The 23,161-nt window shown below is 43.6% G+C and overlaps 1 protein-coding gene across 1 annotated transcript in view; it reads left to right on the top strand.

The window, feature by feature from the left end:
- Positions 1-23,161, top strand: part of Ankfn1 (ankyrin repeat and fibronectin type III domain containing 1) — a 308,072-nt gene that overhangs the window by 48,975 nt on the left and 235,936 nt on the right. The window contains exon 2 of the mRNA XM_021213428.2: positions 12,695-12,735. Coding sequence (XP_021069087.1) covers positions 12,695-12,735 — 41 coding nt within the window. The remainder of the gene's footprint in view (positions 1-12,694; positions 12,736-23,161) is intronic.

Genomic DNA, 23,161 nt, shown 5'->3' with positions numbered 1-23,161 from the left:
ACAATATCCTTGGGACAAAGAGATAGCCAAACTGACAATTATATTTATAATTCTATTTTTTTCTTCTAGTTTTGCACAATCAAGACATCTCAGTGGTGTTTCTTCAGGTCTTTTGTGGCTCAGCCCTGTGCCACATATTCTAGTTCCTTTCCTTTCCAGTTTTGCTTGCCCTGTCTCCGAAGTGCTGAACCAAGGATAGGTTCTTTAAGAAGGCCCAATATCTCTCCCTTAACTTTTGCTTCAATTTCTCCATCTGCAATGGGCTCCCAAGGCAGCAGCTGCTGTCTCAGCTTCCCTATCTTAGTTACTTTCTAATCGCGTTGATAAAATAGCTGGACAAGAGCAATTTGAAGGAGAAAGGATTTATTTGGACTTACAGTTCTAAGAGGATACAGTCCATCACAATGAGAAAGCCACGGCACCAGAACAGAAGGAACAGAAAGCTGTGTGGTTGTGCTGTACTCACACACAGGAAGCAGAGAACAAATAGGAAGAGGAACCAGGCAATAAATCCTCAAGACAGACCCTCCCCCGCCCCAGTGGCTACTCCCACAAGCAAAGCTCCACTTCCTAAAGTTTCCACAACCTGCTGGAGACCAGGTATTCAAACACATGAACCTATGGGGAACATTTTCAATTCAAGCCACAGCATCACTACACCAGAATTCTGCTGGCCAATGCTGTTTAGATTTTTGTCCCCTAAACTGGTAGTATCAGTCCCACCCAGGGGCTTGTCAGACATGGAGGTTCCCAGGCCCCACCCAGCTTCATCATAAGGACAACTTGGGAGCGTGGGCTCCACATTCTGGATTTCAGGGATATACCCAGGTAATCCCCATGCCCACTGATTATGAGAACCACTTCAATGGAGCCAGCTCTGAACAGTGACATTTCTCTGCTGGCATATTTGCTCACTGCAGAACATTTCATTTCTGGAGATGCTACAAGCAAAACCCTCACTGATGCTGTTCCTGTCGTCACTGCTTTAAGCATGCCCTTGTCCCAAACTTTAACTGTTCTCAGAATTTAAGTTCCCAGGCCTTGAGAACATTACACTACTTGATTAATGGCAAGAAGTGTCACGTCTGTGACATCTACCTCCAGCAGCAGTGAATGCCTCTAGCATTTTATAAAAGAGTAATATGGCCCTTGCCTGATTCCTCATCTTATCTAACATGCGGTACTGATGTCCTTAGCTGCATCCCCAAGCTTCCCTCCTTGGCCATTCTCTTTGTTTCCGGCCCTATCTGTCTGCTTGCTTCCTCGTGCTATTTCTGATTCTGTAATTTGAGGTCCTTCATTCAGATGAGTGATATCAGTCAGTTCAGAAGCTACCCAAATCCCCATGGTTCAAATAAACCTTATCAGCATTTAGTCCTTCAAGTAAGGGTGAGCCAGTCAATCCAACATCTGCCTCCATCCACACACAGGGCTTTCCTTGGACTGCCTACATTGCCAACGACGACAGTTAGAAGGACCTCTGATACAAGCGAGGCACATCTTTGGGTGTATCTATGAGGACAATTCCAAGGAGGACTGTGGGTACCATGGCCTGATGCCTGAACCAAATGTAAAAGCTATCAGAGTGCAGGGCCCCCCCTTCCTCTGCTTGCTGGCCCTCCATGAGATGGTCTGCTCTGCTCCCCAAAGCCCACCCAGCTTAATGGATTAACAACTCTGAAACCATGATCTAGAATAAGCACCCCCACCATGGCTCTAAGTCATCTGCATCACAGTGCTGTGAAAAGTAACCAGGGCATACTCAGATCTCAGGCTCAGCAGCGCCAACCTTGGCCTTGATCGTTCTCTCTATACCACAGGAAGTCAGTAGCTCCTTCAGCTCCCAAATCATGATAGTCCAAAAATGCTTCAGACATTGCCAAATGTGCCTCGATACCAGATAAGGGCAAAAATCCTTCAGTAGAAAGCCACAACCACAAGGCTGGCTATCTCATTTTCTTGAACATTCCAGGAGAAGGCTGGCTCCATTCGATTCCTAGAAAATCCATCGACACTGCCTCACCACCACAGGAAAAGAAAATTTAAAAGAAAGAAAGAAAGAAAGAAAGAAAGAAAGAAAGAAAGAAAGAAAGAAAGAAAGAAAGAAAGAAAGAAAGAAAGAAAGAAAGAAAGAAAGAAAGAAAGAAACAGAACTGTGTTTTTTTGGCCAAATGGATGATCTTCAGAGCATTCCATCTTGGCCTTCCTAGCCTGTTTATATAACTCTTTAGAGAACCATTTAGCCATCCCACGTCCCTAAACTTGATAGCTTTAAGGAACTGTCTCCCAACAGTTCTCCACAGGTGATACACTTTGAAGCTGTTCACTTCCATTATCTTCTCTGATTTTTTATTGGAATTTTTTAGGCCCCAATCATACCACTTCCTTGGCTTTAATTTTAACAGCATTAAAATTTTTCCTGGTTCATATCTTTCCTTGATCTCTGGAAGATCGGCATTTCTCAGGAAGAGAGGAGTGCTTTAATCCCATGGGAGTTACTTCCTTCAGGTCTCTATTTCCAGCAGTCAAATTTAAATGCAAATTCAAAGTCTATATACTGAACCTATTGATTCTTGCTCAGCCTAAAGATTTATCCTGGAAACAGTTAACTGCAAGACAATAGCTCTTTAAACATATGCCTTAGTCGAATGCCTAAAATAACTGAAAAGTCCTAATTCACTCCAACCATTACCTGGGCCAGGATAACTCAAGTCCACATTGGAATCAGATATGGATTTAAGAATCATAGTGTGTTTAGGACGTAAGTGTTATGAAGAAAAGCCACCACAAGACTTTATACTTGAGCCGCAAGTCTAAAGAGATCTTCCACACCCACCCCTCCCTACCTTTGTGTAATTCCAACAGAGCCAAAAAGAGAAGCCCTCATAGATTGCTGGAGCTGGTGTTCCCAGGGCCCAGCACTGCACTGAAGCCCAAAGCTGAGACTTGAGGTCTCTCCTCTGGGTGGAATTTAGCACTTGTGTGTAATTTGAAGTCTGGATAACCCACTGTTGACCTCAAAACTACATTTCTCGCAAGGCATTATCCCCAAAGCAAGCTAGAGATGAAGGTTAGCCAGGCATTCTGACCCACACCTATAAACCCAGTGCCAAGGAGGCAGAGAAAGAGGAGTTCAAGGGCAGCCTGAGCTACAAGGTGATACAAAGAACTAGACACCCTGCTAACTCTGGCCATGAAAGCTATCCCAGCATTCAAGGCTTCACCCCTGAGTTCCTGTGCTGCTGGGTAATATCTCCGAGCTTTCCAGAGAAGGTTTGCATCCTAACTAAAGATGCTAACTAAGCCTTTACCCTTTTTTCAATGCATAGATTTGGAAGCAACAGAGTTAACTGAGGACTACAAAGTATCCAGTGACCACCAAACACAGCAGCAGCTGGCAAAGCTTCATGGAAACTGGGAAACCAGAGCTTCGGGTTGCCCTACTCTGAACTGATGCTAAACTGACACAGTTTGCCAGCCAGGCACAGGCACAGAGGTTATCAGTTAAAAATGTCACGAGGACGATCTCTTTGGGCTCATCGAATATTCACGCTGCTGTCAACATCTTGAAAAGCTGAGTCATTTTAGAACAAGAGACCCTACTTTTCATTTTGGCACCAAGATACCCAAATTCTGTGGCTGGTCCTGGGCAGAGGTACTCGTGACAGAGGCAGTGAAGGTGGAGAGACTCCAGGGTACACAGAATCTTGCTGCCTGAGAAGCCTGGGGGCTCACTCTTTCTCCCATAGCATAAGGAGTGAAACATTGTTCTAAATACTGCAGAAGAGCGTTCCCATGCTATGACCTCCCCAGGTGGAGGAGGTTTAAAACAGCTCAGATGGAGGTCAGCTTTTGTGAGAAAGAACTTTAGTGCCTTTTCTTTTATTATTTTTTTCCTTTCAGATTTTTTGGTTTTATATGTGGACTTCATAATATCTTGTGACTTCAAAGGCAATGCTTCATTAAAATTGATAGCTTGCTATGTACACACAGGGTCCCATGACCAGATTACGTTATTTGGCACAGATTAGAAAGATAGTCTATTGCTTGCTCAAACCCATCACTTTGATATTTGAATAATTAATCCTAAGAAATTCGTCATTTAATTATAAGGCTTGAGCAGCGCTGAAGAGACATGAAAGGTTTCTAGGAGTCTGTATTATTAGCTGACAATAGGAGAATGAATGTCTGAAAACTGAAAATATTCCGTAGTAGATCCTATTTTAATGTTGTCATGGATTTGAATATGAGTGGAACTGCCAAGCATCCTTGGAACTGACAACCTTTAGTTAAGTAGTTTGTATTTGCTTTTTCTCCTTCTGGCTGGATTATTACCTGAAGCTCTGCAGGTTAAAAATGGGGTCCTGCCTGAGACTAAACCACCAACTAAAGAAAACACGTGGAGGGACTCATGGCTCTAGCTGCATATGTAGCAGAGGATGGCCTAGTCAGTCATCAATGGGAGTAGAAGCCCTTGGTCCTGTGAAGGTTCTATGCCCTTGTGTATGGGAATGCCAGGGCCATGAAGCGGGAGTGGGTGGGTTGGTGAGCAGGGGGAGGGGGGAGGGGGTTTTCGGAGGGGACACCAGGAAAAGGGATAACATTTGAAAGGTAAATAAAGAAAATATCTATTTAAAAAATGGGGTCCTGTGTCCAGCCCAGGCTCGGGCAGCTGGGTAAGGCAGGATACAGGAAGTCTGATTGCACCATGGACCCCATGCCACCGCCACCGGGTGGGCATCAGGCTGTGAGAAGCCCCAGGACCCCACTCCAGGGGTGGGGAAGGCACAGTCTGGGGTCCCTGCAGCACTGCCGGAATTGTTTCAGGGTCCCTGAGCCTGCATGAACGCTGGGGACCACAGGTTCTAGCTCTTGGACACTGCAGACTCTACTGGATATCACAGAAGAGTTGAGAAGGAAGCAGGGCCTGTGGGCTGGAGAGCTAGTGTCTGGGAGCATGCCAAACGGGTCATCTGCTGGGTATCCTGGGTTTAAACCTAGCTCAACCCGAAAACAGGCTGCCTTTCACAGTCCCACAAAGCTCCTGCTGCAGAAATTAAGAGCTTTTTGGGGGGTCAATGTTAGCTCACCAAAGAGATGTGGTTTATATTCACAGCATGCTGTGATGTTCCCTAAAGCATAGCCCTGTGGGCACCAATGCCTCAGTTTACCCATCTGTGAGGAGACCTGTGAGCCAAGAAGATTTTGTATTGTTAATACGGTCCTTCTCCATGTGTAGCTCCATTGATAACTGATTTCCCATACTTCTCTGGACCCTATAATAGAAACTAGGCACATCATGGGTTAGTTGAACCTCTTGGTAGTTCTAGGCAAAGAAGTCTATTCCCAAGGACAATTTTCATTAAAGATAAAAAATATTGAGGAGGGTAATAGAGAAAAATTTAAAAGTTTAGACCTAACAGTTGTCATCCCAGAGATAAGTTTCCCCCTGCCCATAGCTGGGTGGGTTATTCTGACTCCTACTTAAGGACCTGAAAGATGGAGGAATTCCACACTAAGGGATAGTAAATCATTTGGGGTTTTAATTTTAAGATTGAATAGTCAACATCTTTACCGTTAAAATACCTCCATCTTTCCAGTCAAAGGACCCTGTTCCCCTCCTGTCCTGCCAACCATAACTAATTTTAGGAATCCTATCCCTTTCATAATGTAGATATAACTTATACCATCTATTCAAGGTCTAGATCAACTTTGCCTTTTCAAATACTCACTGGTATAGTATAAAGGCTCAAAACAAAAGAAAACCTTAGCAGAACTATCATATAATTCACAAGTCTCATTATCAATTGAATTTGAAGTGTCTTTGATAGGTCTGTATGTCAACACTAAGTACCCAGTTTGTAGGGCTGTTTTGAGCACTGTAGAGCTTTTGGGAGTTTGATAGAAGTGATTCACAAGAAAATTGTAGTCCTCCTTCAGGGGCTTCTTTTGCTTCTGGTCTGTACAATGTGAGCAGACACTGCCTCACCCTCCTCCCCGCACCATGGACTGCACACACCAGTCTACATCTCTCTCCTATGTTAACAACCTTTAACAGTCTTCTGCAGCTCTGAGAATGACATTCAACGTGGCTGAGATGACCTATCTTGTTTGGTTTATCCCCACCTGTCCTTGTTCTGCCCCATGGAATTCTTCAATCCAACTAACTGTTATTAGCATGCTATTTAGTGTTGTCTTGGCAGGTGTCCTGTATTAGGTGTCCTATCAGGGCCTTCGTGCACGCTGCTTTCTACGGGGAGTGCTCCTACTAGCCTACACCAATTCACTATCACATCTCAGTGACCTGAGAGAGTGACCTGACCACCCAGATGACTGGTTTTCATAGGTCCTTCAAAGTGCTTGGCAAGAAGGTTCTTCTGACTCAGTCCTTTGGATTAGGTTCTCAGCTGTTGCCTGAGCTCTGGACTACCTGCCACCTGACCCTACCTGCCCTTGGGGTTTGGGAATGAGGTAGCGCAGTCAATGACACAGACTCTGGGAGCAGTTAAGAAATGCTGCAGCAAGCTCATCTGAAGACTGCTGCAAGCCCCTTTAATACCCTCCACCCCGTTGCCCCATTGGTTCTAAGAAAGCATCTCTTCTAAACGGCAGTTTCTGATTGGCTGGCATTGTCTGCAGCAGCAATTCTTGGTCTCTCAGGAAATCCTCAATTAGGTCCTCCTGCAGGAGATGCTTTTGTGGCTGCGCAGCCCCCAGGCATTTACATAGAGGCGATCCTGCCATTCCCGCTACATGCATTCTGGAGTTTATAATAGCTATTAGAAGTTTGAAAGTAGAAGTACAACCTTAGTTCTCTTTGCTATGAACTCACCATTTCCCACAAATCCATATGGCTCTTCTTTGGAAAAAGTCTACGTTCCTTTAGGTAGGAGAACCTTCACTTGCTTCAGCATCACTCTCACACCGCCTACCTCCCACCAGTGTAAGCGCGGTCCACTTTCCAACAGGTCTCCCGTGCAATTAGTCGGTTAAAATGACTTGGTGGTTTACAATACTGGGTTCATATGCCCAATACCCAAAACGTATTTCAAACATCTGATACATAGTGAGTTATGTGTACAAAATTATAGTTAAAGGAGAATCGTGGGACCAGAGAAAGGTTCATCAGTGAAAAGCATTTGCGGAGGGTCAGGGTTAGATTCCCAGCACTCACACTGGGTGGCTCACAACCGCCTGTAATTCCAGCTCCAAGTCATCTGCACACACTTGTGTGTATCACACACATAGATACCTAATTTAAAATAAAATTTAAAAATAAAAATTAAGATAAATAAAAAATAAAAGTTCTTTTTATAAAGAATCAAAGCACATTATAGAAAATAATATATTATTTTCATTGAAAAAAACTTGAATGATAGAGATTTGCACATGAAGAGGGGTGTACGGGGGTGTATACATATGTATGCACATGCTTGCTCTGATTAGCATAGACCATTAAGAATGATACCCAGATGCACTGTCTCATAGATGCAACACCAGATCGCCAAGCAAGACACTTGCTTCTTTACACACATCCAAATAAATCCATGTTGTTCTGAGCTCTTCTGCCTCGCTCTAGTGCTTTCTGTAGTTTCCAAACTGTCTGAAATGAAAACTGTTTATTTAAATTAAAAACACTTTAACTGTTAGAAAGCTAGAAAGAAATCAAAACGCAAGAAACCATTTATAAGTAAACACAGTAAGGCAGTGGAACGCCCACCCAAGTCTGGGCAGAGACACAGTGCTGAGGCTTATGTAGAAAAGTAGCCAAGTTCCAGGGCCATATGAGAGAGCATTGGAAACACTTAGAAAATTCTTTAAACACCAGCAGTAACTGAGGAGTGGGATTGACCACTAAAACGCTGTTTATGAAGAGTCTCCAGAAACAATCAGACAGGAGTATTTCAAGTTGAGCCTGTGGTGTGTTAATACTGGACCCAAAGTCAGAGACAATAGGCTAGGAAGCGTGGTACCTGCCTGTGGCCATTTAAGAAGCAGGAGCAGAAGTCTGGAAGCTTGGATGGTAGGTACTGTCTCCGTTGGGGCTTACTAAAGTCAGCTGTAACTCTTAGCATCTTAAGCACTTAGGATGGTCCAGGTGTTTTCCCTGTTCCTTATCTGCATTAAGCCTTCCAGTAAAGTCTCTCCTGACATAGCAGTCAGGAGAGATGCAGTGCTGTTCTAGTCTCATTTTAAGGATAAAGGCATCCAAACTGAGACAGGTCTAGTAACTAACTACAGATCATCACCGTGTTGCTTGGTAGAATTGCTGGGAATAGCTTATCATATTGCTTATCATATGCTCAGGGCTCAGTTTGAGGGCTGTAGACCGAAGCCCTCAAACTACAGCATCAGAACGCCAATGCCCTCAACTCAAAAGGTCAGATGGTTTCTGCTTTGCTTTTCTGGAAGTATTTGGCCAGAATCTAGGACTTCATGCTTGCTGGGCAAATGGTCTACCACTGAGCTAGGGCCCAGTACTGAAATGTCAGGTTCTATTTAAAAAGTGCTTTATCAGAATGCAAAGAGCATCCACCATTCATAAAGCCTTATCTGACCCTTAGCAATAGTTTCCCTTGAATAAAGCCTTCACTAGTCATTCTTGAGTTACCAAATCATTTAGGAACATTGGTTCCCAGCACTCCTGGGAGAAAGTGAAATCCAAAATAACTGCTCCTACCACAGAATTGAGCAAATAACCAGAATTAACATAAAACACAGATGAAATTAGCTGAATATTCATCATAGAAGGTAAGAGCTACTTCATCTCAAAATCCACAGTCCTGGGCTCTCTAGAGACTGCAAATGGCAGCCTTGGGTTCTAAGACCCCAAAGGGGGCCAATGTCACTTGCCAAGAGCCCCTGGCCTTAATGATACACTTCTGCTTGGTATGTGACATCACACACACACACACACACACACACACACACACACACCTGCTTTCTCCCATTCTGCCCTGGAGAAGGAACCAGACCTTCTTGTGGTGGTGTTCTCAGGAACAAGCTTATCATATAAAAGCTTTCAGGCCGTCCGTGCTACACTAAGCGTTCAGGACTCTTAGCAACTATTCCTATTAAAAGTAGATTTCTCTTTCTAGACCGTATCACTACCTTCCCTGTCAACAGCCAGCAATATAATTCTGAATCATGTTGCCATGGGTTCTCTCTAGACTGTCGGGTAGTCTCTAGAACCAGACATGTATTTATAAGGGATGATGAGGTACATAATTGGGAGCCAGCAATGTGTTCCACACACAGTGGTACTCAACAGGCTGGTGAATGAGTTAGTTTATCGTCTTAAGGGCTCTTTTTCTCCTTCTTCTGGGTAGAAACAGGTCTTATAAAGCAAAGACTAGCTTTTACATAGCTCTGAAGTCTCTGTTCACTTAATTTTATACCCCAAGGAAAACAATAAGTACCACACATTAAGTAGCTACATAATGCCATCTTGAGGAGAGCTTTGAATAGTATTTAAAGTAATCAATGATATCGTGGAAAATGTTCCCCCAATGAAGAGTCCTTGTCCATTGAATCTTTGAAATGGCAGACAATTTTTCTTTGTTCATACCTTGTGGCTAAAGAACCCATTATCTAAGGAAATTGTACAAAGTTTTCCTAGGCGGTAAGAGAGTTCTATATTTGTTTCTTAGCAACGAGTTCCTCAAAGGAGCTCGTGAGGACACAATTTCTGAAGCCTTTTCAGTACACATTTGTACTCAGAAGGAAGATGTAAGGGACCATATGCAGGCCTGGAAACAGAGAGGCATCTATATTTTCTTCCAATTAGTGGTATACATATTACACTACCGGGCCTATATACAAAACCCAGCCAATAAAAAAATGTAACACCTACCTGTATAGACAGCAGTGATCCCCATTCTTTATGGAGCCAGCAATTTAACAATGTGACAACTTTGGCCTTCCCTCCCCATGGACAAGGGATTAGTTGGTTTGTTAACACATTAAAGGCTTTTCTAAGTGGGAATACTGATTGTGTGTAGGATACTCCACAGACAGAGAAGTGAAGTTCTGATAAAGTAATCTGGGAGAGAGCTGGGGGTGATTTTGACAACTGATAGGAGTAATGTCTTACCCGTGTAAGAATGTCTAAATTGTTCACCCTTCCTGGGTGACATATCTTAATTTGTTTTCCCAACTTGGCCTTCTAACAACCCCAATTAATATTTAGCAAGTCTTCGGTGCACCAGTGAGCTTTCTGTTCCTGTAGCAAACATCTGGTCTCATCAGCTTATAAAGAAAGATGTTCTTCTGGCTCAGCGTGTTAGAAGCTTCAGTCCATAGCTGGATGTTTCACTGCTTTGGACTCCTAACAACACACTGTGGTAGAAGCCATAATAGAGCAAAACCATTCACCTCGTGGCCAGAAACAAAGGAGAGAGAAAGGAAGGGATCAGAGCTCTCTTGTCCCACCGAATTTCAGTTCTTCAAGGTTCTATCACTTGGTAATAGTGCCAAGTTGAAGACCCATCATTTAAAATCTGAGTCTATAGATCTGGAACATTCCAGATCCATATTATAGTATTCACTATTTTACTTTATTTTATTTTTATTAGATATTTCTTTTATTACATTTCAAATGTTATCCCCTTTCCTGGTTTCCCCTCTGAAAAATCCCCTCTCCCCTCTCCCCTCCCCCTGCTAACCAACCCACCCTCTCCTGCTTCCTGGCCCTGACATTCCCTTATACTGGGGCATAGAACCTTCACAGGACCAAGGGCTTCTCCCACTGATGACCGACTAGGCCACCCTCTGCTACATATGCAGCTAGAGCCATGATTCTCACCATGTGTTTTCTTTGATTGGTAGTTTAGTCCCAGGGAGCGCTGGAGGTACTGGTTAGTTCATATTGTTGTTCTTCCTATGGGGCTGCAAACCCCTTCAGCTCCTTGGGTACTTTCTCTAGCTCCTTCATTGGGGATCCTGTGTTCCATTCAATGGATGGCCGTGAGCATCCACTTCCATATTTGTCAGGCACTGGCAGAACTTCTCAGGAGACAGCTTTATCAGGCTCCTGTCAGCAAGCTCTTGTTGACCTCCACAATAGTGTCTGGGTTTGGTGGCTGTATATGGGATGGATCCCCAGGTTTACACTCATTGTTCATCTTAACTCTTACAACTGTTCTTTGAAAGAGCACTGTTATCTTTGATCAATTGTTGAGTACTAAATTAGTTCCTAAAGTTAAACTATTATTAAGAAAAATGACAGAGGTCGGGGCTGAGGAGATGACTTAGTCTCCTTGTTAAGAGCAAGCATAAAGACATACATTCTCTTCTCTAGCATTCATTTAAAAGCCAGGCATGGTCTTGTGCATCTAGCAATTCTCAGGAGCTCACTGGCCTGCCAGACTAAGTAAAAGCAGAAGCTTCTAGATCTGCAAAAGACCCTGTGTCAAGGGAATAAGATGAGAAAGATAAATAGAAGATAATAGAAGTCTTAGAAGTCTTCCACTGGCCTCCATGTGTGTGTGTGTGTGTGTGTGTGTGTGTGTGTGTGTGTGTGTGTGTATTGACTATAGATACTTCCATACTTACCACTTACATGCACGCACCCCCAGACACATACATGCACATATGGACCCAGCACAAAAACTGTGTGTGTGGAGGGGGGAGGGGATTTATACACAAATCAAATGGCAGAGATTGGAAGCATATTGGTCACATAATGGCTAATCAAACTTCTCTAGCTCAGTGTCCACAGTGAGATCCTCAGGAGGGTCTGAGGACCCTTGGATGACTTGAGTGCTCAATCTACGATACGTCCTTGATCCACTCAAACCTCAGAATATTTAGTGTCTGTCATGCTTTTGGGAAATGATGCAGGGTAGGGATGGAGAGGGAGGATTTTGGTTGGCATTGCCCATTAAACATGCTCCCCTAAAAAGTACTCCCCTGGTTATGACCAAGTTTATTTTTAAAGCAAGCTGAAGTGTCTGAATGGCTGCCATACTGGAAAAAAAAAAAATCGCCTACACACTTGGTGAATCCCTTCTGTGGTCAGGTAGGCTGATTGTTTTCCCCTTCCATGGCCAGCCTTGAGAACCCTGGCATCCCCTGCAGTCTCCCTTCAGCAGCCCCTACAAATGCTTTCTATTTCTTGGAAGAGAAAACAGTCCACTCACCCCAATAAACATGAGTTGAAAAAAAAAAACAAAAAAACTATAGTTGTTTGTTGTTCTGGTTTGGGTTTCTTTTTTTTTTTTTTTTTTTTCTTTTTTTTTTTTTTTTTTTTTTTTGAGGACATTCTTTTAATGGAACAACATGTCAGAACTGGGCCTTCCAAAACAAGGTAGTATGCCAGTATGAACCAGAAGCAGGAGAATGCTGAATCTAAGCTGGTGAGCTAGGCAACCAGAGGCCTCCTAAATCCCCTGCAGGATAGGACCTGGGAGACAAAGTGAACATCAGTATCCAGGATGCTCAGGAGCTGGGAACTGAGGGTGGAAGGAGATGTGGCTGTTGATTTAAGTGCTTCCTTTGTTGGCTCCGGCTTCTTGCTTCCTGGGAAGTATCTCCTGATAAATAAGTCTTCATCTTTAGATTCCTCATTATTTTTCCATCAGTGGCTATACGTTTAAAGGCGATTCAGTATGGGTTTCTTTTTCCTCCCATTTGAATTCGTTACTGTAAAATTTCTTAAACATGTTTTTTCTTTCTTTCTCTCTCTTTTTGACAGAGGCTGCCCTTCAAAGACAGACATTTTACTTGCAGCAAAATGTAAGTACAGTTCTTCCTCAAAATAATATCTGGGTCTCAACTGTCGCTCCGAAAACCTCGTCTTTACGGCTCCCATCTCCCACCTCCTCCTGCTGCATCATTAAAATCTGGTGCCACTAAATGAGGCCACGGTTTGAAGCTAACATTTCTTTTTTCATGGGGCTTATTTGTGGGACACCTTAGAAGCATTTCAGAAATGGTTTTGGAAGAAGATCTGCAGTTGTGAATAAGAGAATATTGCATCTAAAAGCAAAGGGGGGCATTAAGCACATTTGTTGTGACATTATGACTAAATGGCATCCAACATCTGAATATTCATCACCCCTCGAGTGGCTAATTTATTTCTCTTTTCTCAGTCAATCCTCACCATAGATTCATAGCCCCCTCCTTGTTTAAGAGCAAGGTAATTTCCTTAGTAATTCCCTTCCTATATCTGCTAATTATGGCTACGACTCGGTAAACCTGTGTTCCTTTTAGAGCAAATCTCCTGTATATTGCATTCACTCTGGAATTCCCCATGTCAATACCAAACTACACATCTCTTCTCTTCTGTAAGACCAGATCTAATTGTGGTGGGTCTAAACTGGGGGGATAGGCGTTTCACGGGTTTTTCCTTTAAAATTAGCACGTGAATATATATTTCAGTATGTGTTTATCTCTGGAATAATCTAGTAATACATCAGTTCAAAAGGCAGAGGATTGACTTAGGTCCAATATGAAGGCTGTAGGATATTCACAAGTAGCTGAAAAGGCTAATGAGCTCCTTGCCAGTGAAGATAAGTGGTCACAAGATAAGCAACCACAGAGTAAAAGGGTGAGCCAGCTATTTGCAGTTTATACAGTCCTGGTTTATACAGAATTTCCAGCAAGGGGTTCATCTTAGCAGCCACTGAAGCATTTAACTAGACATTCTTAGACCTGTCAGAATCCCAAGGTCTCACTGGAATTCCACATACCACACGAGCACTAATAAACTCCCCTTGGATCGTTCAGTCCCTAAGACAATGTATTCAGCGGAACTGCAAGAAAAACTTAGTTTATCCTGACTTCCCAGGGTGATGTCTTTCTGTTGGCTCCATCCAGCAAATTGATCCCACGGCTCGTCAGTAAATATTCAAACATCAGCAGCAAGAGACTCTCAGCATCATTCAAACTTCACGTCCAAGTGTTAGGTATCCACCAAACTGTAAATGTTGAGCTCTATGTTCTATTGCTTCGGTCTGGATTGTGTTATCAAAATGCCTGCATGTTGGGAATGTTTGAAGTGGCTTTTCCCAGTAAAGTCCCATTAGGTTTTCAGGAGCAGGCCTCCTTATCATGTGTTATCATGAGCATACTTCTTGTAGACATGTGAGCTTTCGGTTGCCTCTCTTTAGAGCATGGCGCTTGCTTCAAGGGATTACCTTGTGCTTATTTTCCTATTTATTCATATTTAATAGCTCTTTAACCTGTGGCACTGTCAGGTTAGTTCCACGTGTTCTAAGCGATTTAATATTAAACATTAAAATGTAGTTCGTGTGTGTTCGTGGTAAATATTAGGTGACCAGCCATTTAAGTTTTTAAAGGTCTCTTTCTATTTTTAATTATTTTTTACATGGGGGGGTGGGGTGGGGTTGTGTGTATGGGAATGCAGATGCCTGTGGAGTTAAGAGGGGAGCTCAAATCCTCTGGAGCTAGAGTCATGGCAAGTGGGCCTGAGCCACCTGCGCTGGGAACTCAACTTGGAGCCTCTAGAAAAGCAGTACAGGCTCCTCACTGCTGAGCCATCTCTCCGAGCCACCAGCCTAGTATTTTACAAGATTTATTTTCACGTATTGGTTATGAATGCGTTAGAGTGGGAGAGAGAGGAGAAGAAAGGGAACACATTGGTACATGGGAGCCGTGATCAGGGAGGACAGAAGAAGGAGGTGGCTGTTCCCCTGGAGCTGGGATTAACAAGATTGGCTGCTGGGACCCAAACTCTGGTCCTCTGGAAGAGCAATATTTCTCTTAACCACTGAGCCATCTTTCCAACCCTAATAAAGGGCAATTCAATGCTGCATCTTAAACCATTCATTATGTATAAACATAAGCATATCAATGATGACCTTTACCTCCCTCCCCCCAGATCTCTTTATCAAGAGCTCAGGTAAAGCACCCACTGCCTTGTCAGAAGAAGAGCAAGGTACTGGCTGGTTCACCACAGTGATCTCACACACAATGCACAGTGACCTACCTAGTCTATTAGGAAGAATTCCAATGTGCAAACAGCACTGGAATTCACACTCTCCAGACAAGAGGGGGTCTACTCAAACCCCCAAGTCTTCTCTGGATGACTGGAAGAAGGTTGGTCTTTCCCCAGGGAGTCACAGAAATGCCTTAAAACCATTAGACTGGGCCTCAAGAGATTATCAGTGGTTTGGAGCACTAGAGCAGCTGCAGTGGACCTAGGCTTGGGTCCCAGCACTGACATGGTAGCTCACAATTGTCTATAACTCTAGTTCCACAGGATCCAATGTTCTTATGTCTTTGGGTACCAGGCACATGCATGGTACACAGACATACATAAAGGCAAAGTACTAATACACATTGTGGTGGTTTGAATATGCTTGGCGCATGGAAAGTAGCATTATTAAGAGGTGTAGCCTTGTTGGAATAAGTGTGGCCTTGTTGGAGAATGTGTGTCACTATGTAGGCGGGCTTTGGGAGCTCCTAGTGTTTAAGCTCTACCCAGTGCAGAAGAGAGTCTCTTTCTAGCTGCCTTTGAATCAAGATGTAGAGCCCTCAGCTCCTTCTAGATCACTATGTCTTGTCTGCCTGGATGGTCCCATGCTTCCATCCATGATGATAATGGACAGGGCCTCTGAAATTGTAAACCAGCCCCAATTGGTCATAATATCTTTTCATATCAATAAAACCCAAACTAAGACACACATAAAAGAAAATGACTAAATCTCTTGAAGATAGATAGATAGAGGATAGATAGGTAGATAGATAGATAGAGGATGGAAAGATAGATAGATAGATAGATAGATAGATAGATAGATAGATAGATAGATAGATAGACAGATAGAACCACCAGTCAATAACTACTCAGATTCCTTTTGGCAGCCATGGTCATCAGCATCTCTGGAGCCCAAGGACCTACCCAGCTCGCCAATAAATACTCTCTCTCTTCATGGGGTTTTAGAAATGTATACAGAACATGGAATACCAACTTCACCGGAGGAGAACAACTTAGCCAAGTCAGGAAACTAGACCCCATGGAAAAAAAAAAAAAACATAGAAGGAACCCTCATAGTGAAAGTCTGAGTTCTCACAGTCTAGTTCCTCCCATTTTACTCTCTCTGAGGTACATGACTCTGAGAATACTTCATCCTCTAAGTTCTTTTATTATGGAAGATCAAAAAAGAAAAAGGTGACTTTTGATGACTGTTTCAAAGGTTAGAATAGTCACTTAAGATATATGTTGGTGGGGGGGGGATGCACCTACAAGTACATTGATGTGTAAGGGATTTGTACGAGGTTTTTACTTGGTCGGTTGGTTGGTTTGGTTTGGAGATTTTTTTCTTTTCTTTTCTTTTCTTTTCTTTTCTTTTCTTTTCTTTCTTTCCTTTTTTTTTTTTTTTTTGGCGTGGCTCCTGACATTCTGATAACAAACTTTGGGGCCTTAAAGTCAAATCTATACAGTCACAGAAAATAGAATCCTGCTGAGCCCAGGCAGTCTCCTTCAGTCCTACCCCTACTGTTGTTGGACTCAAGTCCCCACAGTCCTCAGGACCACTGCCTCTGATGGAGTGCTGTCTTCTCTCTGGGTGGTATGTGTGAGAAAGTTGCCAAGCAAACCTGAACTATCCAGGGGCCTGTAAAATGCGCAATTGCTTTTTAAGAGGCATGGCGATATTGTGTGTTCCTTTCGATATTTTGGCAGTCTGGATTTTCTGCAATTTGTGGTTTTGCAATTTCTCTTTATGCAGACAACACCCTGGCTCTCATTCAATGCCCCGTTGGTGGGGCTGAGGTGGTGGGGGAGGGGGGAGATTCCCCAGAGCTCTGTCTGCTCCAGTGAAAGAAGGGAACGATAATGAAAGAAGTCAGGAAGAATGTTTGAGAATGATGGAAGTTGGTGGATTCAGGGGAAAGAAGCAACTTTTAATAAAGTCTAGGCCCACAGTTTTGTCTAGGGGCTCTCATCAATTGAGCAAAAATTTTTTCCTCTAAAACCCTCTTGATGTTTGTCTGGGTTTAGATTTCAGTCTCCTCCTCCTCTCCCTCCTCTCCCTCCTCTTCCTCTTCTTCTACCTCTTCTCCCTTCTCCTCCTCCTCTTCCTCCTCCTCCTCCTCTTCCACCTCTTCCTCTTCTTCCTCCTCCTCTCCCTCCTCTCCCTCCTCTTCCTCTTCTTCTACCTCTTCTCCCTTCTCCTCCTCCTCTTCCTCCTCCTCCTCCTCTTCCACCTCTTCCTCTTCTTCCTCCTCCTCTCCCTCCTCTCCCTCCTCCTCTTCTTGCTCCTCCTTCTCCTCTTCTCCTTTCCCTCTTCAGTTCCCCTCCCCTCTCTATCTTCTTCCTCCTCCTTATTCTTGTATTCATCAAGCTTAGAGGAGTTTTGTTTTGCACCCACCCCCACCCCCATGTGCCACAGGCTCCCTCCCACTGGCCTCTACTTTGGGCAAGTCTGTCTACTTGCTAATTGCTTGTTTCCTGTGCACAAACTCAAATGCGCCAGAATCTGTTGCCGTGGCTATATTCTGATGGCCTTTGCTTCTCCTTTCTAGCAGTTGAAGTGGCCTTTGCAGAGGGATGGGGCATTTATCTAGGGCGAAGTGGTTTGTTCTGTCTCTTTTCATTGCCTCAGCCAAGGCTTGGCTGCCTTCTGTTGCCTTTTCAGAGTTGCTGAGCATCCAAGCTGAAGAATCTGCAGTTGCACCCATGGTCACCTTGCATTCCTTCTGTTTGTTTCTTTGTCTAGAAACAGACCCGAGGTCACCACATAGTAGATTCCCTTTCCTTGTGGCCTCCCACTGTTCAGCAGAGATCTAACACTAAGGGACATCTATGTCTACATTGGTCACGATTGCCATTGTTTCTTAAGTTTCTAAGGAATTTTAAAGGTAATTGCTATTCATATGTTAATTAACATCCTCGAGAGGTCTGCCTTGGAGAAAATATGACCTTACTGTGATTCCTAAGGCTTAGCAAATGCTCTTGTTATGGAATTGTTAATTGCAGGAGGTGGGAGAGTGATGGGAAAACACATTCCATGTCTTAAGTTCCAGTACCCCAACCTAAGAGACCACAACACCCCTATACGAACCACTCTTCCACTCCTCTGTTCTAGCAGGAAGACCAGCCTGTCTTTTGCTAGCCTGAGATAGCTTCCCTGTGACTCCAAGTCACTTGTGCTAGCCGTGCCTTCTTAGATTGGCTTAGAAGTGTCCACTTGCCCCACATGACAACCCTCCAAATATTTTGGCATCTAAGCTCATGTACTCTCAGAGTCTTCCTTATCCAAAACTTCCTTAGTCCCATGAAGCGTCCTTCAAAGGATTGGGTTAGTTAGCGCTTTCTGTTTGCCCAGGTTTCCCTTTTCAATGTCTGTCTTAAAATGTTACAGCCTGAAATAAAAAAGATGCTGTTGAGAAGCCTGGCCCTACAGAGCTCCAGGCAAACAAAGCGTTCATCCCAGGTGTGGGGATTTCTATTAGTCCAGTGGGGAGAACTTCAAGCAATTTAATAGTGTTTTGGCCCCAAGGTTAACCCAGAGGCCTTAAGAGGCCACAGTTAAGCTGCCCCAGCTTTCCTTACCCTTCTGTCCATGGGTTTCATAACATAAGGCCTTTACCTGGATCACAGCTCCATCTCAGGCAATTCCCAAGAATTGACAGGAGCTCTGGTGATTTTCTTCTTCTTCTTCTTCTTCTTCTTCTTCTTCTTCTTCTTCTTCTTCTTCTTCTTCTTCTTTAAACCCCTGATCCAGTTTGGTTTGCCTCTTGACTTCACTCAAGAGATTGGTAAAGAAGGAATATCTGGATTTTGAGCTCCTTAAAGGGAGAGTCATATTTGATTCATCTTCGTCTCCCTTGAAATGTCTGTGACATTCTCCGGCGCAACCTGAGGTTCAGTGAGTGTTTTTCCAAAACAGAGCAGCAAATTCTAACAGGCAGCTCTCCAACCCCAACAGGGACCTATCTACAGATTGATATCAGTGCCCTTTATAAACTAAAAGGCTAGTTTTATACATGCCTGATGCTACATGGAAATCTTCTCTTCTAAAGCTGACTCCGGTGAGCGCTCAGGTCTAGGTCATTTGCATTAATTATATCCACACTAGACTTTGCCAGCTGTGTGCTTTGCCTCATCTCTCCAAACCTGTTCCTAATGTGAGAACATGCCTTTATGACTGCCTCATAGGTTATGATAAGGTTGGATCCAGGTAAGGAATATAGGGAAACCACTGAAATCATTAACTGAAATCAATAATCAATGGGTAAGATTGTCATCATTGTTGCCTTTGGTTTTCTCACAATGGGGACGTGCCACATCATTCCCCCTGAGTGAATCGGAACAACAATTGAGCATAACTTGTTCACAGTACCCCAGGACTGTGGGAGGTAATTCCAAATACTCATATCAGCATTGACATGATAGTGCAACTTGACAAAATATATGGCCTACCGAATTTCAGATACACATTCGATGGAAACAGAGACATCTAAAGAGGTAAACAACATGGTCACTATTTACAAAAGTCATTCAGACAGGACTCTATCTCATTCTTCAGCAGCCTATCTCAATATGTCCTGCTACCTTCCTTGTGGTGACTGCTCAATCCTCGTGAAGTATTTACATTTTGATGCTGTCATAAAGCACCATGACCAAACCAACTCAAGAAAGACAGGATTTATTTTGGCTTACAATTCCAGAAGGAGAGCCTACAAGGGCAATAAAGGCAGGGAGGCAGAATGGCCAAGCAGGAAACTGAGAGATCACATCCTCAGCCACACACAGGAAGCCAAGAGAGTACATTGGAAGCGGGCAAGGCTATAAACTCTTAAAACATGCCCTGGCGATATACTTCCTCCAGTAAGGCTCTAACCCCCAAAGGTTCCATAATTTCTCCAAACAGTGATGCCAATGGAGGAGCAAGTGTTTAAATACCTGAGCCTACTGTGGACATATCCCATTCAATCCGTCACACTCCCCCCCCCTCCATATGGCTGTAAGCACTGCAATCCCACCTCATTTTGCTTTCTTTCTCACTCACCTCTTCCCCCTGGTCATTCCTGGTTCTACAGAATCATCAGGTTATGAGTGGCCTGTGATGTTCTATCCACAGCAACACCACTTCTCATGTAATTTCAATATGACCTTCTCCCACTGCTTCTGAAAATGATAAAGGGCTGTGCACTGCACAATTGTGTGTGTGTGTGTGTGTGTGTGTGTGTGTGTGTGTGGTGTACTTCACGTACCGATTTTAACTCTTTCTGATAGGATGGGCATATAGACAAGTTTACAAATAACAATCAGACATGGAATATGGTAGTATAGCTTCCCTATAGCTAACTAGCTCTCACAGGACTCTGCTCCCGTTTTGTGCGGAGCTCTCCTGTCTCCATCCTCAGGCTGCAATTGATGACTGAATATAGTTCCCATGTAAATAGAGTTGATATTTCTGATCATGCTCGTGACTAAGACTAAAGTGAAGCCTGAGTGCACATCAAAGACACTCTTCCCCAGTAATGTGAGTATGTTCTGTGCTAAGCGCAGCGCCATTTGTTTATTTTTTTTTAATACAATTGAACAGTTCTTCAAATTTCACACTTCATCATGTGACCTTTGTAGAGAACAGTCCTTTTTGTTTAATCTCCATTGTTAGAACTGTACCCATTGACTTCTTAATCTAGACACTTAATAAGACAAGATATCAAAGCCTTGCCTGTAGTATTTGCTAATCTGTGTGGCATAATTGTTCGGTCAAGGAGCTGAGGTGTAGCTCAGTGGTAGCACTCTTGCCTAGCAAGCACAAGACCCTCAGTTTAGACCCCAAGTACAAAAAAAAAAAAAAATAATAATGAATTAGTGAATAAATGACTCCTTTATAGACATTTCAAATACCAACATATTAGTAAATGAAGAGTTAGGGAGATACACAGTAACACATTTGACTACATTGGAGCAGAGAGATAAATCACTTGGAAAATCACACAGTGGAGCAAAGCAATCAGGGAGCAATGAGTTTTGAGTGTTTTCTTCCTTTGTTCTTAATACAAGTTATGTAACTGTCCTATATAATTTAACCTCTTAGAATATCTGTGTTTAGCAAATAGCTCACAAATTCCTAAAAACTCTAACAATCGCTCCTTGTGCAAACCCTCCCCAGCATAACACTGGCCCTTCCACTTCCGACAGCGGCGGGGGAAGGAGTGGGAGAAGAGCCGAAAGCGGTGGATATTTAAAAATTGCTGCTATTGCTGTTTTCGCCAATTCAAAAATCATTTTTTTTTTCTGAAAAGCTGATTTAGAATTTGGTCACAGATCAATGTGCTTCATCTCCCAAAGGCATTTCTTCCCCATCCTCACCATGAAGATGGTTTCTTCTTCACTGCTGATTGTTGGCCCGAAGTCTGTATCACTGTATCTGTCCTAAACAGTGTTTTAGATCGCAGGGGCCATAAGCAGGGTTAATGGAGAATGGAAAAAGAACTGCCAGAGGTTGATATTCAGTGTATTCACACAGAATGAACCGTGGGGTAGGACAAAGCACTACCTGGATGGGGATGCTCCATGAAGCATCTACGATGGAATGTGAGCTACTCTCTGCTCCCTGCACCCCTTAGAGATCTCAGGTGGCCAAGACAGTCTGACTGTATGGACTGCATAAATGCCCACATGGCACAGACATAAGCCTGTGGACATTTGACCTCTGCTTCTGCCGTGGGAAATCCCCATGGCTTGCAAACTCAAATGAATGCAATCTGTGTGGCTCAGGTTTTTTTTCCCCTGGCTAGCATGTCCTCAGCAGGAAACGCCTCTGGCTGCTTTAGCGGTGGCTTCATCAGGATAACAGGAAGGAAGAGGATTGCACAGATAACAAGAACTACATACAAAGTCACCAGTGGAAACATTGTGGAGCATTAAGAAGGCAGGTCTAATATTAACCTTCTAGTACAGTGCCTATGAACTCATTTGTCAGAAACAGAAAGTGTTGGCTAAGATTGTAGGGTCAGTGGGAAGAGAAGTTGCCCATCAAGTCCAAGGTCCTGAGTTCCTTCCCTAGCATCATAACCAAATGAATAAAAAAGGGAAAACATTATGAGTGGGCTGGTAGCATATACTCTGTAAGCCCAAAGCGGGTGTTGGAGACAGGAAGATTGAGAGTTTGAGCCCAGCCTAGTCAACATAGTGAACCTTTATCTCAGTATTTAGTGTATGTTGGTAGGAGGAAAATAATATGAATAATCAATATCCATTTTACCTTTAAGGGACACCTCAGGGGTGGTACAGAAACCTATGTGGGCAGACAAACATACATAGAGGTTAGAGGAGAATACCCAGTGTCCTGCTCGAAATCTGTGCCTTCGTTGGGGTTTCTATTCTTGCACAAACATCATGACAAAGAANTAAGTTGGGGAGGAAAGGATTTTTTCACCTTAAACTTCCACATTGCTGTTCATCACCTAAGGAAGTCAGGACTGGAATTCAAGCAGGTCAGGAAGCAGGAGTTGATGCAGAGGCCATGGAGGGATGTTCCTTACTGGCTTGCTTCTTCTGGTTTGCTCAGCTTGCTTTCTTATAGAACCCAGGACAATCAGCCCAGGGATGGCACCACCCATAATGAGCCCTCCCACCCTTGATCACTAACTGAGATAATGCCTTACAGTGGGCTCTCAGGGAGGCATTTTCTCAAGGAAGGGAGATTTTTTTCTCTGTGATAACTCCAGATTGTGTCTGATTGACACACAAAACCAGCCAATAAAATCTGTCTGCATTATGACTTTGATACAGGGTCTCTCCCTGAACCTGGTATTGGGCTAGCAGCCAGAAAGTCCCAGCAACCCTCCTATATCAAACAGAGTTGAAGGCAAGGACAGACACCTGAGGTTGTCCTCTGACTTCCGCACATTTACACCTGCACTCACTGTTAGCATTTCTTCTAGGCTCTGCCCCACAGTTACCTGGCAACAGCCAGGTATGCCTGGCTCACTATAAAAGGGGCTGTTTGCTCTCTCCTCACTCTCTTCCCCTCTTCCCTCTTCCCTCTCTATCCCTTGTCTCCCCATCCCCCTCCGGTCTCTCTTTCCACATGTTCATGGCCAGCCTCTCCTCCTCCTCCTCCTCCTCTTCTTCTTCTTCTTCTTCTTCTTCTTCCTCCTCCTCCTCCTCCTCCTCCTTCTTCTTCTTCTTCTTCTTCTTCTTCTTCTTCTTCTTCTTCTCTCTCTCTCTCTCTCT

This window comes from Mus pahari, chromosome 14 (assembly GCF_900095145.1).
Source record: "Mus pahari chromosome 14, PAHARI_EIJ_v1.1, whole genome shotgun sequence".
In the NCBI taxonomy this organism is placed as follows: domain Eukaryota; kingdom Metazoa; phylum Chordata; class Mammalia; order Rodentia; family Muridae; genus Mus; species Mus pahari.
The sequence above is the reverse complement of the archived record's forward strand: the minus strand, read 5'-3'. Positions and strand labels throughout refer to the sequence as shown.